General features: G+C 45.6%; 1 protein-coding gene across 1 annotated transcript in view; it reads right to left on the bottom strand.

Moving 5' to 3' along the window:
* Positions 1–1929: 1929 nt before the first annotated feature.
* LOC139916098 (neural-cadherin) overlaps positions 1930–14641 on the bottom strand; it is a 293386-nt gene continuing 280674 nt past the window's right edge. The window contains exons 36-38 of the mRNA XM_078288504.1: positions 4596–4750; positions 2070–2589; positions 1930–2030 (exon numbers count right to left, since the gene is read on the bottom strand). Of these exons, the coding sequence (XP_078144630.1) occupies positions 1930–2030; positions 2070–2589; positions 4596–4750 (776 nt within the window). The remainder of the gene's footprint in view (positions 2031–2069; positions 2590–4595; positions 4751–14641) is intronic.

A 14641-nucleotide genomic window follows, 5' to 3' on the forward strand; every position in this document is an offset into this window, starting at 1 on the left:
CCCAGAAAGCCATCGCTCGCAGCATCCCTCCCCCCTCTCTAGGGCTCCCCATGGAGCCACTGAGCTCCGTGCACCGGTGGCACATTTTAACACAGAGCCAGGCACGAGTTGAGTTGGGTTACACGCTCTCTCTCTCTCTCTCTCTCTCTCTCTCTCTCTCTCTCTGATTCACCCTCTACCCTGTAATCATCTCCCGCTCATCAGAGGTGAAAAGCACAGGTGCTTTTCAGAATCCACAATCCCCTTTTTCGCTGCTTTTTTCCCCATTGTGTTTTGTTTTGGCTTTTTTTTTTTTCGCCTCCCTTTCCTTTTTCTGCCAAATTGTTCTCACCGCTTCCAGAGCAGCGGGAAGTGATTTTTGCGGCGCGGAGGGGAAAAGAAAAGATCCATCAACCTCGCTGAGTGGCAAGGAAAGCCAAACAAGTGAACACTTGCCCCCGTGCTGACAATTCACAGCTTAGATAATAATTGCTGCATTAAAATATTTCCCTGCAATTTTCTGTCGCTCCGTTCTCCCACAATTATCACACTGAGTGCACAATCGTTCCGCGAGGGAAAATAAAGGGTTCGTGTGCGTGTGGCACAGGCATCACAGCTCAGAAAATTGATATATGTATTTTTTTTTTTTTTCCCCCCACATTCCCTCCACCCTCCTCTTTTCACTCGTATTCATTGACTAGTCACCTTGGAAAGCCATTTGACATAGTTTGTATTCTACCAAGCAATCCGTCTGTTAAAATAGTCTCTCGCAGTCGCTGCGTTTGGTATGCCTGAGGAAGAGTGGATGTGGAACAGAGCAACAGAGCAAGTATTTCCCTCCCTCCCGCGGTCCGCACGTCCGCTCCCGCTCCTTTTGTTACAAAAGCTGTTTGAATTTTTGCGTGCGTCCTCCCCCGGGTGCGGAGGAAGCGAGCGGCGGAGGGGAGCGAATGAGAATAGGAAATCAAATGGAGACGAGGGCGCGGTGTAAGTAGAAAGCTCGGCGCGTGACAAACCCGGGCGAGCGTCGGAAACTTCAAACGCCCGACCAATACGGAATCACTGAACCCTGCGAAGGACGCATTACAGAAAGAAGAAGGTAAAAAAAAAAAAAACCTCACCCAACGCAACCCAATGACGGTCAAAGCGCTTCTTTTTTCCCCCCCTGTATAAACACTGAAAGAAGCTGTGTACAGCCGGGCAGAGAGAACAGAGTGTGTCCATTATATAGCGAAAGATCCGGGAGACGGCGTTATGTGGGCTACTCAAAATGATCCCACTCCTCTCCACAGTCTCAGTCCACCTCGCAGTGTGGATTCTATAGGCTTGAGTCCTTCTGTGTTATTTACAACGGGATAAAAGCGAAATCTCAAGTGGCTTTGATTGGCTCAGGTAGATCAAAGCCTGGCCAATATGTTCGCAATTCACATTTTAGGCATTTAGCTGACACTTATCCAGAGCAGCTTATGAAATAGTTGAAGTTTTGGGGTTTCGGCGGCTGCGGCTGTAACTGATTTGTTGACAGTGAAGCTAAGCTCCGTCATTATGAGTAGCCCAGGTAAGTGAGTGACGCTCCGAAGCCTCCAGCCTGACTGACAGGTTTGATAATGTCTGTTCCCGCAACATTGTCATCCACGGTAGAGGGAGCGGGCTCTTTTCTCAGGGCCGCTTTCGTCTGTGTGTCTGTGTGGCCGCCGCGTTGATTGACGGGGCTCGTCGTTCGGTAAATACAGCGCCCGCCGCGCCGAGCGCTCAGTCAACAGAGGCCAGGGGCGGGGTGCAAACACACAGAGAGCAGAGCGTCTCTCTCTCTCTTGTCAGCCCATTGTTTTTCCTGCCTCGTTCGCCGGCGAGCAGCTGCTAATTGATTGGTCAAGTCTGTCCCGCTAATAGCGTCCCGTCTCTGCGTCGGACCGATTCCGGTCCGTGCGCTTTCAGAGTTTCCGGGGCTCAGAGGTCGCTGGCCTCGGCCCGCTCGTACAGCGCCCGCAGCTTCTCGAAGCGGGGCCCCCACTCCCCGAGCGTCTCCTCCCTCCTGCCCTCCCCTCCTCCTCCTCCTCCTCCCCCTCCGCCTCCTCCTCCTCCGCCGCCCTCGCCGCCGCTGCCCCCCTCCAGCCCCGCCGAGCTGAAGGAGCTGAGGGAGCCGGCGGGCGAGCCGCCGCCCTCGGTGGAGAAGACCTGCAGGGAGTCGAAGGGCCCGGTGTCCGGGTGCTGGTCGGCGTCGCGGATGATCTCGCACAGGTAGCGGGCCAGGTCCTGGCTGGAGAAGGACAGGGAGCGGCGCGGCAGCTGCGGCGGGCGCGCCTGGCCCTGCGCGGGCAGCCGGGTGGGCGGGACGTCCCGGCGGAGGCTGGCGGCGCCGGTGGTGGCGGTGGAGCAGGAGGCGGCGGCGGACGGGGGCAGGGTGGCGGAGCCGGCGGTGCGGCTGAGGGCGTCCGGAGGCTGGGCCGGGGGCGGGGCCGGGGCCGCCTGGTGCAGGAGGTGGTGGTGGTGGTGGTGGTGGAGGTGGGGGGGCGGAGGGTGGTGCAGGGCTCTGGAGCGGCAGTACTGCACCGACTGGGCCGGGCTGGGCTGGAGAGACTTCTGCAGCTCCGCCATGTCGTAGGCGTTCTGGACACACACACACACACACGCACACACACACACACACACACACACAAGCAGAGGAAACAGAGGAAAAGTCCCTGTTAGCATAGAAAGTGTTAAAGAGCAGAAAAGACACTTTAGGGGAGCAAACAGACAGAAAAGCAAGAGGCGGTGAGAAAGACGAGACGGGAAAGAAGAATGAGATGCGACAGAGAGCGAGCCGAAAAATGAAAGAGAGCAGAAAGAGGATCAAGTCGCGCCATTAAATTTACTTTCACTGTTCCGCCTGTTTAAGCTTCCAATCTATCTCCATTTACTGTCTCAGAGAAGGAACCAAAATGTGTGAGTGTGTGTGTTTGTATGTGTGTGTGTGTGTGTGTGCACGGCTCAGAAGACAAGTAATTTGAGTGGGTGTGTGATTCAAAGAGGAGGATGAAGGGCGTCTCCCTCTCTCTGCCCGTCTCTCTCATATGCAGTGGGGTTTAAGGACATCCATTCGGTTATTTTTATGTATAACACCCAATCACTTCAGTGCTAACGTGATTCGACCGAAACTGTAACCATGGCAGCGGCGGAGACAAAAACACACGGATGGAGTAGGAGGAGGAGGAGGAAGAAAAGACACATATGGAGGTGTAGGTCGCCCTGCAAAATTGATTATGTGATGAGTGGAGAGCGTTGCGGAGCCCCGTGTGTTTTATTCCTCCGGAGAGCGTTCTGACAAGGCTCTCGAGAATCAGATATTACTGCGAGCATCTGCTGTATTATATGGCATTATTATAGGGGATAATGACTGTGTGTGTGTGTGTGGGGGGGGTGTGGGTGTGTGTTTGTATGTGCATGGCTGCGTGTGATCTGCAGTTGCAAGGACGAAACCTTGAGGGTTTTGGGGTATTATCAAGGTGTGACAACTGTGTTTATGTGCGTTTATTTCTATGGCTCCATATGTGTGTGTGTGTGTGTGTGTGTGTGTGTGTGTGTGTATGCACGCGTGTGTTATCAGGTAGAGGCACTCCATCAGCCACACTTGTGTTTGTTTCGATCAAAGCCGTGATATTATGTGAGCTCTTAAGGCCCCTCTCGACGCTTGAGTGCTTGTGGGTTACAGTGGCTGTTGGAGAGAGGAGATAAGTATTTTGCGTGGGCCTAATTAAAACACACCCAAACAAACACACACACACACACATATACACACACACAAACCACACACTATGGAATTTCATTCCAAATTGAATTGATTGTATCCACTTAAGGCCGAAAAAAAAGACGGTTACCTGGCATTCATGGCTGAGTATTTCAAAAGATGCTGTATATGTAAGAAAATTCCATAACTATCAACCCATACTGAGTGTTACCTTCATGTGAGCACATATATTGTCAGACCGCAGTAAGCGTTATACTTGTTTAATAATGGACATCCCATTTTGGAACAGGAACAAAAATGTTGATTCTGATATTTCAATAAAACACTTGGTAACACTTTAGATTGGGGAAGACATATTAACAATTAACTATGGGTTTTTCCTCAATTGTTCAATAATTTTCCTCAATAATATGTAACACTAGCACCTTATAAGCCCATACTGAGCAAAGCAGACTAAGAGCCCAATTCATGTCCAAGAACTTCCTTACTGACTGCTAGAAGCACTAAGTAGGAGGCTATTGAGGGAAAAATAAGCAAAATGCAAAATAAGGTGCTAATAAGTGGTTTGTATTGACTAATAATGAACCAATACACTACTAATATGCATGTTAATAAGCAACTTGTTAATAGTTCATGTGTTCGCATGTGTGCTAGTCCAGTCCTCTGCTAGTAAGTGTGTTTCTGTGTGTGTGTGTGTGTGAGTCAGGAAGCATGTCACAATGTGTGTATTTGTGTGTATGTGTGTGCGCCATGGCGGCGCGGTCAATCAAAGGCATTGAGTGAAATTATGAGCGTACCCGTGCAATCCGACGTTTGTAACTGCCTTTAACGACAGGGAATGGTGTGAGGGCGTGTGTGTGTGTGTGTGTGTGTGTGTGTACTGTACCTGGTCCTCCTCGCCTCCTCCCTCCTCGTCGTAGTTGAGGACGTTCTCTCGGATGTCCTCCCAGCCGTCGTGGTGCGCCGAGACGTGGTAAACCCCCTCCTTCAGCCCCTTGTAGCTCCGCCAGCGAGTGTACAGGAAAATACCTAACAGCAACACTGGATATACAGAGAGACAAGGGAGAGAGAGAGAGAGAGAGAGACAGACAGTAGAGCGTCATCAGCATATACTGTACATTAGCATTAGAAATGAACTGCTTCATAATCACCATCCAGTCAACCTCTGGCTGCAGAGAGAGCTGCTGTTTGATGAAGTCATTTGCCAATATCGTGAGGTGAAATGTGATCATGACACATAGTTGGAAGTGGAGCTTGTGGATCCAAACTCCTGTATAACCTCAAGAACTGTATTCACCTAATTAGGGTAATAATTAGGGTTCGACCAATATGGATTTTGTTTTTGACTGAAGCTGCATTTTACTCTTGTCAGGGTGGAGAAGAGCATCATGGGACATTAAACTCTCCACTGACACCCAAGACAATAAAACATATCCATGCATGCTCATGTGGAATCGGATCAATATGTTCCATTACAATCAGTTCAGGGTAAAGGGAGACCAAACGCAGAGACTACTTCTCAGGTCGGACTGACATCTACTGGTTAAAAGCACGCTATTGCACTTGCAATCTGCTATTGGCTGATCTTGGTTACCTGTGTGTTTTGTCATGGATCAGCCAATAGCAACCGAGATCAGCCAATAGCAGATTACAATTGCGATAGAATGCTTTTAACCAGTAGATGTCAGTCCAACCTGAGAAGTAGTCTCTGCATTTGGTCTCCCTTTAAGACCTTCCCATAGACAACCAGCGTAGTACTGATCAATTCTACAATAACTGTCTATCATATCAGAGGTGGACGACACTGACTGGCCAATATCCGATTTTTAATAAAAGACCAATATTGGCCTCATATATCAGCAAACCAATATATCAGTTGTAAGTTAACAAGGATGTCCAGTGCAGCTATTTAAAATGCATATTTTGCAGGTTCATACGCCTCAAGCAACAGCTGATTAACGATTCCTTTAAGTCTACGTATATCTGTGCAGTCAACGGCATTATGACACAACGCTTACATAATAAGCATTATAGGTAGTGGTGTAACGGACCGTAGTTGATCCGTGATCTGTACGGACCCCACGGTTGGGCACGCATGTGAACCGTGGATTAATTGCAAAGTTTAACCATCATAGTGTGAAATACAGTTTTACTGCCGCTGTTACTTTTTAAAGTAATAATTCCCTAAATCTCGAGAGTCTCGCAGAGTTGCAGTGAAAAGATACAGACAAGACAGATGCTTGCTGTGTTTTACTCTGCAGCGCAATGATTGTGTTAGGGAAGAAAAAAAAAGGAAAAGCGACTGATTTGAAAGCCGTCGCTTTTGCCTCCATTGAGTGAAATCCCGTAGGCTATGACTTTGGGCATTTTCAGTGGTGTAACTGGGAAACTGGGCATGCTTGTCATCATTGAAATAGATCACAATATTGTGATATTGCGTTTATTGCAACTTCGGCAATATGCTGCCTTCCCTTCGACACACAGCTCCGCTCGGAGAAGCTCCGGTCTCTTTGCCTGTCTGTGGCATAGCCTTCAGTGTTGATAGGCTATTACTCGTGATGTGTAACCAATCAGATAGTGCTGTGGGCGGGACATTGAGCGAGACTACAGAGTGGTGACTACAGACAGAGAGAGGGGGCTGCAAGTAGCACATTTTTAAATTAATTTAACCCTTTTTTTTTTTTTTTGCTGATCCGAAAAATGATCCGATCCGTGACTCAAAACCGTGATACGATCCGCACCATGAGTTTTGTGATCCGTTGCACCCCTAATTATAGGCATTAGAAAACAGTGCTTAAATTATAGCCACTATAGACATTATGCCAATATTTGCAGCGGTTAATTGTAAATGAACTGCAGTAGCTAACAGGGAGACAATGGATAATGAGGGGCTTGACGTCTCCATCTGAACTAATTACACCGCCATTACTACCTGGCAGCTTTGAAAAAGGTGAATTATTCTCATTCATCATAGATATTCTATAACACAGGAGGTGTTATAGCCCGTAAAGAATGTACGAGAGAAAAGGAGGGAAAAGAAGTGAAGAGTAAAAGAGAGAAGATATGCTTTCAATGACTTACTTCGGGGAAAAAAAAAACGGTTGAAGGGATTTAACTTTCGTAAAAAAGAAATTCTAGGGAGCACACACACAGTTCAACCAATCTGCATGTATTTCCCACTCCAGCACTGCTGTGACCTTTTCAGAGATGTCTAACAAATCCCCTGTGCCTTGCTCCCCCCCTCCCCCCGCCCCACATCACCTCCCGCCTTAGTTAGTGCCTCGGAACTCGCTCGCCTTTTCGTGATATCAACCTCCTGCAAAATCTGCCTCACACCCACACAAACTCTTGCTCTTTTATTCTCTGTCATTAATTTTGTCCTTCAATTCAATTGTTCACTTTTTTTTTTCTCAAATCAAACCACTGAATCAAAAGTAGTTTTATTGGCAGAACTGGAAAAGGAACAACTTACAGAATGTGGAGTAATTTGTAATACATAATAAGCAAATAACTAATTAATTGGGCCTGAATTTAACATTTATTTGGGTTGTTTTTTGTAGTAATGTCTTCAAATCTCATTCTGTACAGACTACACATTTGAGAACTGTGTATAATCACAACTAAAGACAGCAGGGATTGCATACTGCAAATGACTTGGGTTGACAGCACTATAAATACCCTGACTGCTCAAATGCTCCAAAACAATCTTATTTGTCTGAAGTGAGACGTCCCCTCTGTGAAGCATCTTTACAATTTAACAACTCAAACACACCTTTAAACACATTTTCAACACATTCCCTCACTGCTCCTCTCTCTGTCTTCCTTTACCAATCCCTCGCTTTCTCTCAATCCGCCAGTCTCTCCTACATCCCAACTAAAACCCACCAGCCAATCCATCATGTAACCACACCAACAGACGGCACTCAAACCCCCTGTGTATTGATAACACCCCATTAAACAACCCACGCTCTGACAACTCTGTAAGTGTAAATTCACTCAGCCAGAAACCAGCTGCACAGTACGAGAGGAAAAATCAATATTCATTTACTGTCAACTTGTCCCTCTCTCCAGAACTCCTGTGTCTGGCAGATTTATAAGATGGAATAGTTTCGGGAGATTTGCTGTTTTATTTTTAGAGAGGCCTGATGGCTTTTAATGGTACCGAAGCAAAAAAAAAAAAGAAAGAAACAGAAACACAGACTTCTGTTTGAGCTGGAGAAATATGTGGCTGGCTGCTGCATTGTGTGGCCTTGATGTCAGAGAGGCAGTGAATTGGAGACGGCGAGGTCACAGGTTCAATCCCCGGCCCTGACTGTGTTGGTCCTCATCTAAGCCGCCCTGAGCTTCCCCAAAAATGGTCCAGAAGCAGCCAGTTCAGCGGCCTTGTGGTTCCCAGAGTCCACGTTGAGACCAGCATGCTCGGGGCTTTCCGGCTGGGTCACAACAAAGACTAAAATTGAGTTTCTACTCGATACTCGGCATTGTAGAAAGAGATTGGGGATAAAACTATAAGGTAACGATTCTCAAAGTGGGGCCATAGGGGGTGGGGAGGTACAGGGGGTCCCCAATGAGGGATAGTATAATTTGACTATACTAGGCCTGACTGTTGTAATCTCTCACCACTGTTATTATCCCATGTGGCCAACAGTGTAACAAAAATCTTGCCAAATGGAGTCTTTGACAAAATATTATCCATGGGGATCCATGGTTTAATTTATGTCAACTGACATAGGTGAGGACTTCAGATAGACCTAACGGTTATGAAATAAGCTAGCAATCGTGGGAACAACTACGACTGCTCGCTTTTAGCAGGGAGGTTAGCTATCTTACTAGTCTAGTGCACAACTAGCTAGCTACTTAGGACAGGTAGCTAGCTATAGTGGACCAGATTGCCTTAACATATGAACCTACATCCCTCTGGATTATTGAAATCCTTTGATTTCTAATAGAATCTGTGAAATTCTAAATGTTTGTCTGATTCCTGATGTTTGTGTGATGTGCATCTTGGTTAGGACATAGCTGGAATGTACTAGGCTACTTGCTCTTTTGGGAGTTTCCCAACCTGAGTGCGATATGGTTGCTGTGGGAATAATGGTGCATTCCTTAGTATTTGGAACTTGGAAAAAAACAACTTCTGACACGGAAAAGTGCAACGGAATGGTCGGCGTAAATTTAGAAATTCATAAAGAGTTTGCCGACATAAACACACCTGACGTCACAGCAATATGGCGATGCACACGATGAAAGGTAAACTGAATTCCCTTTGCATCAGTTTATACTTGTTAAACCTTGATTTTACTTGATCATTAACTTGTAGTTTTTGTGTTATGAAAACTTGTAACAACTTTATAGTTTTCATTTGCCATGCAAACATGAGTTTGCTGCGGGTGGTCATGTTTTCATGAGCAGACGCACTGGAACGCATTTAGATTGGAAGTTGGGAAAACCAACTCGGAACTATTGACTTCCGACTTCCAATGGACAGCATAAGGTGAGATGAAAATGTTTGAGAAGTCTTGCTATAAAGGCCAATACTCCATCTATAGATGTACTTGCACATCAAGTGGCCTCACCCCACAGAAGCAGGCAATAGACTTGACATGAGCACCATGAATATGAACTTACTTACTTGGGTGAAAAGATGTATCCTACAGGACAAAAGCCAAGAAGTGGATGGAAGCACACAAGAAAAAATGGATCAATATCTTCTGTGCATTATATGGAGGGAGAAATACAGTTGATAGGTAGGCTTTAAAAACAGGAACCATAAATACAAGGGGTGCCTTGCCGGTGGAGTTTATATCTTTATGTGTTTACACTCGCTCTCTGGCGCTCCCGTCTGCTGAGCGGTGTGTGTGCGTACATGTGTGTGTGTGTGTGTGTGTGTGTGTATTCTGCTGCTGAAAAGAGGTGGCTGGTGTGAGCTCCATGGGGAAGTGAGCAAGGAAGCTGGAGGTCAGAGTATACAAGATGAAGCTGCTCTGTTCAAAGGCCCTCTCCAGAGGACAAATAGAGAAATTGAAGGGAATTTGAGCGGTGTTTCTGACAGTGTGTGTGTGTGTGTGTGTGTGTGTGTGTGAATGATACAGAGAGAGGTAGAGGGAAAAAAATAGATTATGTGTTTATTTGTTTACGCTGCCTCCGAGGTCTCATGGGCTCTTTGACCATCACTCCTCTTTTTTTTTTTAAACTTTCACAGTCTCTCCCCTCGACTCATCTTCATGCCTTACCCATCCTTGCCTCCGCTCCATCTCTCTCGCTGCTTTTAACTATTTTCTTCCTCTCTTCACCTCCTTTCTCTTCGCCTCTCCCCTCCACTAAAGTTTGTTTCTATTGATTCCATTGCCCTTTAACAACAACCACTAGGTTGGGTCAAGACCCTGAGGTACTCCTTAATCTCCAGCACAAGCTCCAGGCTATCTGTATCCCACTAGATATTACCAGTGAACACACGCTGACACACACACACACACACAGTAACATTTAGTTTATATCCGCTCCTCAAAATCTCACCCAAGCCATTCCATTCACTTCCATAAGTTATAGTTCCAGTTGGGGTACGCACTTGAAACTGTTTGAAATTAATTGATTTCGAGGGAATACGTCTCAGTTCCCCCTGACTTGCGCGCGCATTGTTAACATCTACTAAGGGGATGCTGTGGGAAATTTCTCAGCAACGAGAAGACGAGTGCGGAAAGCGTCAGAATGTCCGATGAGGAGGCCGGGGCTCGGCTGGCGATCGATAGCCAAGGCCTCTCGAAATGACCGTGCCCCCCCCCCCCCCCCCCTTTATTTGAGGCCGGTCGCAGGGGCGGCCGGCGCCCTGCTATCAGAGGCGCGGGGAAATGCATTGAACCTTGAGCATTTTAAATGGCGGCAACTGAAGGAATGCGTGTAATGGGGTTTCCAGTCAGACAATCAATATCCGAGCTGCCCTGCCATAATGAGATCAGTGTCTATGAGTGCGTCAACACAAGTCAATACAATACTATAGATATGAGCCTCATCAAACTATAATTCTGTTTACTGCAGCCATCGGTCTCTAAGCGCTCTTTCTAGCACTACTTTTCATCTCGCTGCTCTCTCTTTCTACTAGGGTTTCACTGATACAGTATGGGTTTGTACAGTATGTATAGTTCTCCCTATAGGCTGACTAGGCAAACGCCTAGGGCCTCAAGCATCCTTTAATGTATGTTTTCTACTTTCTATCTTACCGTTCTTATTGAATACATTAGGTGCCAGAGATCATAAAACCAATTAAAAACACTGATTCGGGGAAGGCCCACCCCCAGCAAAAGATGGATCTTATTGGCTGAAGCTCATTTTAAGCTCCACATTCACCTTTGTATTTGTCACATTTTATTTTGATATTCATGTACTGTATCGTATAACAGGTAACAAATACACAAAGCTTTAAACACTACTTTTTACTCAGTCTTTCTTGCTTGATGGTGGGTAGGATTTGTCTTAAAAAGGGGGCCTCCACAGCAAATTTTGCCCAGGGCCTCCAGCAGTTTAGAGCCGGCCCTGCATACAAGGCATTTTCAACCGCTCAACCATGGATGACGGTGCTACGAGTGAGCGACCGGCGTTGCAACACATTTCTTTCCCCAAGCCCAAAAAAGCAAATGACAAAGCTGTATTATTATTCCGGTATTCAGCATGGTGATATTTTACCTCTTCACTAGACGTTCCTGTTGGATCTCTGCTCTAATTAGCTGGCTTACCCCTCTCCACTGGGATAATGTGACTTTGTGTCAATTACAGACCTGTCGATGTTGCAATTCCTTGGTCGCTGATAGGCCGATAAAAGTCAGATATTACTTCAGGCACCTTTAAATGTGACTATTTTACAAACAATTTCCAAAAATTACATGTATTCCCCCAGAATTGCATTCTTGTCAGGGTGAAAAAGCCTCTGAAACATTTCCATCATGGGACACTAAAACTCTCCAGTATAATACTTGATAAAAGGCCAATATCTGCCCAATATATCTCCCTCTTCGATACCGTTAAGGATGTAAATGTACTGTGTCTCTTTCTATTTCTTTCTTTCTGGTTCTCTCTCCATTGCACTCCATCGGTCTCATGATGTCTTATCCTCAACACGTCACTCCACTATCTGTGCCAGGAATCCTTTCACTAGCGTCCCACCTCAATCTCATCACATCTCAGCTAACTAACACCGTCTTACAAAGATCCGGCCACGCGCACACACACACACACATCAGACCCAGAGACATTTTTAGAAGCCAGTGGGGAACATGAATGAGCAGCTGTGTGCCACATAATTATCACCTTGGAAACTATCCCACAGACAGGCAGGGCAGTAAAGTGGCCGCTTATACACTGGAGCTGTGAGAGGTAGGAATATATTTTTCTACTTCTTACTTTTAATTCTTTCTTTGTGTGTGTGTGTGTGTATGTGTGTATGTGAGTGACCCCCCTATACACATCGCATCAACATGCGTCCCGGATCGAATTGTGTTTTTGAAGTGCAACCACGCATAGAATTCAGGTGCAAATGCACCCAAGACATTGAATTTCCAATCTTCCACACCAGCTCCGGAGGTGGTGAGAGACACATTGGCCACATTAACAACAAAGTGTAAATGCAGTGTGTCTCTATTCCACACATGGCAACTGGGTGAGTGGAAATAAACTTTTGTATACAAATCCAACCAAAGATGCAAATCAAGCAGGTGTTTGATTTGCATCTTTGATTCCTTTTTCCATCTTTGATTCATCGTTGTGGCTGCAGCAGGGTAGGGGATTGACAAATGGGTAATCTAGAGCAGTGGTTCTCAACATGGGGTCCGGGGACCACCAGGGGTCCTTGAGGGGTTTCCGAGGGGTCCCAAGCAAATTGAAGAATTGTTAAACTTCAGCATTATTTAATTTACAAGAAGTTAACACAATTAGAGAATGTAGAAGAATGACTGTTTTGATCATAGTTTCTCTGTTATCTCTCTACCTACAATACAGATAGTCATGGAATTCTGGACAAAATCATATCTAACAATAAAAATATTCTCAGATTTGGGTCAGAGAGAAAAAAATCTCATCAAATGGGGGTCCGTGGCCCAAATGTGTACTAAATTAGGGGTCCTTGATATGAAAAAGGTTGAGAATCACTGATCTAGAGGGCTAAAAGCAACAAAAGTAACAAAGAAAATGTGATTAGTCACAGTTACCGGGGGAATCATCCACCCATATTGCCTTAAAAGGTCACACATCTGTCATCTACTTTAAAACGTGTCACCGATTGCCTTATATAACTTTCCAACTAACGACAGCAGTGTATCATAACTTGGCTGAAATTTAAGCCATGCTCATGCCAATTAACCTAAGTTTAGCAAAGCAACGCCACTCAATACAGTTAATGACAAATTCCTAATTTTCAGATGAACCCGACAGCTGACTGGGTCATCTGGTGTTCAAGACATAATGGGCAGACACACCGAGATGGAGACAGGAATAGATGCGAATGAAGCATATTAATGAAAAAGCATGAACGTGGGAAAAAGAAATAATGAATGGGAGAGACGGAGGGTTTGTGCAACAAGTGTTTATTGAAACTAATAAAGCCAGTGACGGGCGGGCACTCATGATTTTATGGTAAATAATTAAAGTGGCTGAGGGGAACGGGGACAACAATGAAGAGGAATAGCTAAGGGAGCGGGGGAAATGAAAATCCTCATCACTCAGGGGAATACCACTCCATTCAACATCTCACGTAAATTAGTTTTATGGCTTAGGAAAGCCCAATCTGTATTGTAAACCTGGGAAACTCTAACTAAAAGACCAGCAGAGTCCTGAATTTGGTTCTCTAAACTTCTACTGTACATCTGAATGAACTTGCTTTTTTTTTTTACTAATATTATCAGTTAAAAAAACAAAAATAAATGTATTCTTACTCATCAAAAATCATCGTTTTTTCCGTCTTGTCTAATACATCTAATACATTCTCTGTGGAGCTTTACATCAGTGGGGCGTCACAGATGAGCGGTGGGGGTTCTTTCTTGTTTCCGGGTTATGGGGAGATTAGGATACGGGCGATGGTGTCAATCAATTGTCACCGCATGTATCCGTCCATGCCGGGTGGGGGGGCAGACACACACACACACACACACACACACACAGTGACTTGAAACAGTGACTTGACCTAAAACAGCTTTCAAATCTTTAAATGTGCAAGGAAGGCGGGGTTGTTACATTTTAAATTATAGTATAAGTCCCTGCAGTCAGGGAAAAAAAACAAAAAAACTGCTGATCCAGTAGCAGGTGGTGGCACATTGATCCTCAAAAGGAAGCGGCAGCACGACACACTTAAATGGGACAAGACCAGCACAGGAAGGCTCTGGGAAATGTCAGCTGTGTTTAGGCTCTAACTGCATTTTAAATCAAGTGGAGCGTCATTTGCGTCCCTGCGTGCGCTTCCCCGTGAGACTGTGTTGCAACAGGCTACATTTTAAATTTGCGAAGATCAAACTCATTTAAATCAGCAAAAATCACCGGGGGAAATTTGTCGGTGATGGATTCAGTTCATCACCGATCCCCAGTGTATTCACCCAGTCGCCCAAGCCTATGGGTCAATGTTGGCTAATGAAGACTAAGCTGCCATAGGGGATAAAAATGACATATTTGAATGCTGAAATTAAGTGGTATTGCCATTTAATAAAATGCATCATCTATACCGAACAAACAAACGGACAGCTCTACCTTGTGTACATGCACCGCAAATATGGAATATTAGCATTTCTTGAATATAAGTTAACAGCAGTTATCTACATCCGTCTATCATTCAGCAAATCAAATCTCTCTGTCTTCTATTTCCCTCTGTGTCCTTAGGTGCCTGTCAGCCTGAAGAAGTGCTCACACGAGGACGGCTGAAAGATATTTTAGGTTTGTGCGCGGAGGTGAGGAGGAAGA

This window comes from Centroberyx gerrardi, chromosome 1 (genome assembly GCF_048128805.1).
Source record: "Centroberyx gerrardi isolate f3 chromosome 1, fCenGer3.hap1.cur.20231027, whole genome shotgun sequence".
In the NCBI taxonomy this organism is placed as follows: domain Eukaryota; kingdom Metazoa; phylum Chordata; class Actinopteri; order Beryciformes; family Berycidae; genus Centroberyx; species Centroberyx gerrardi.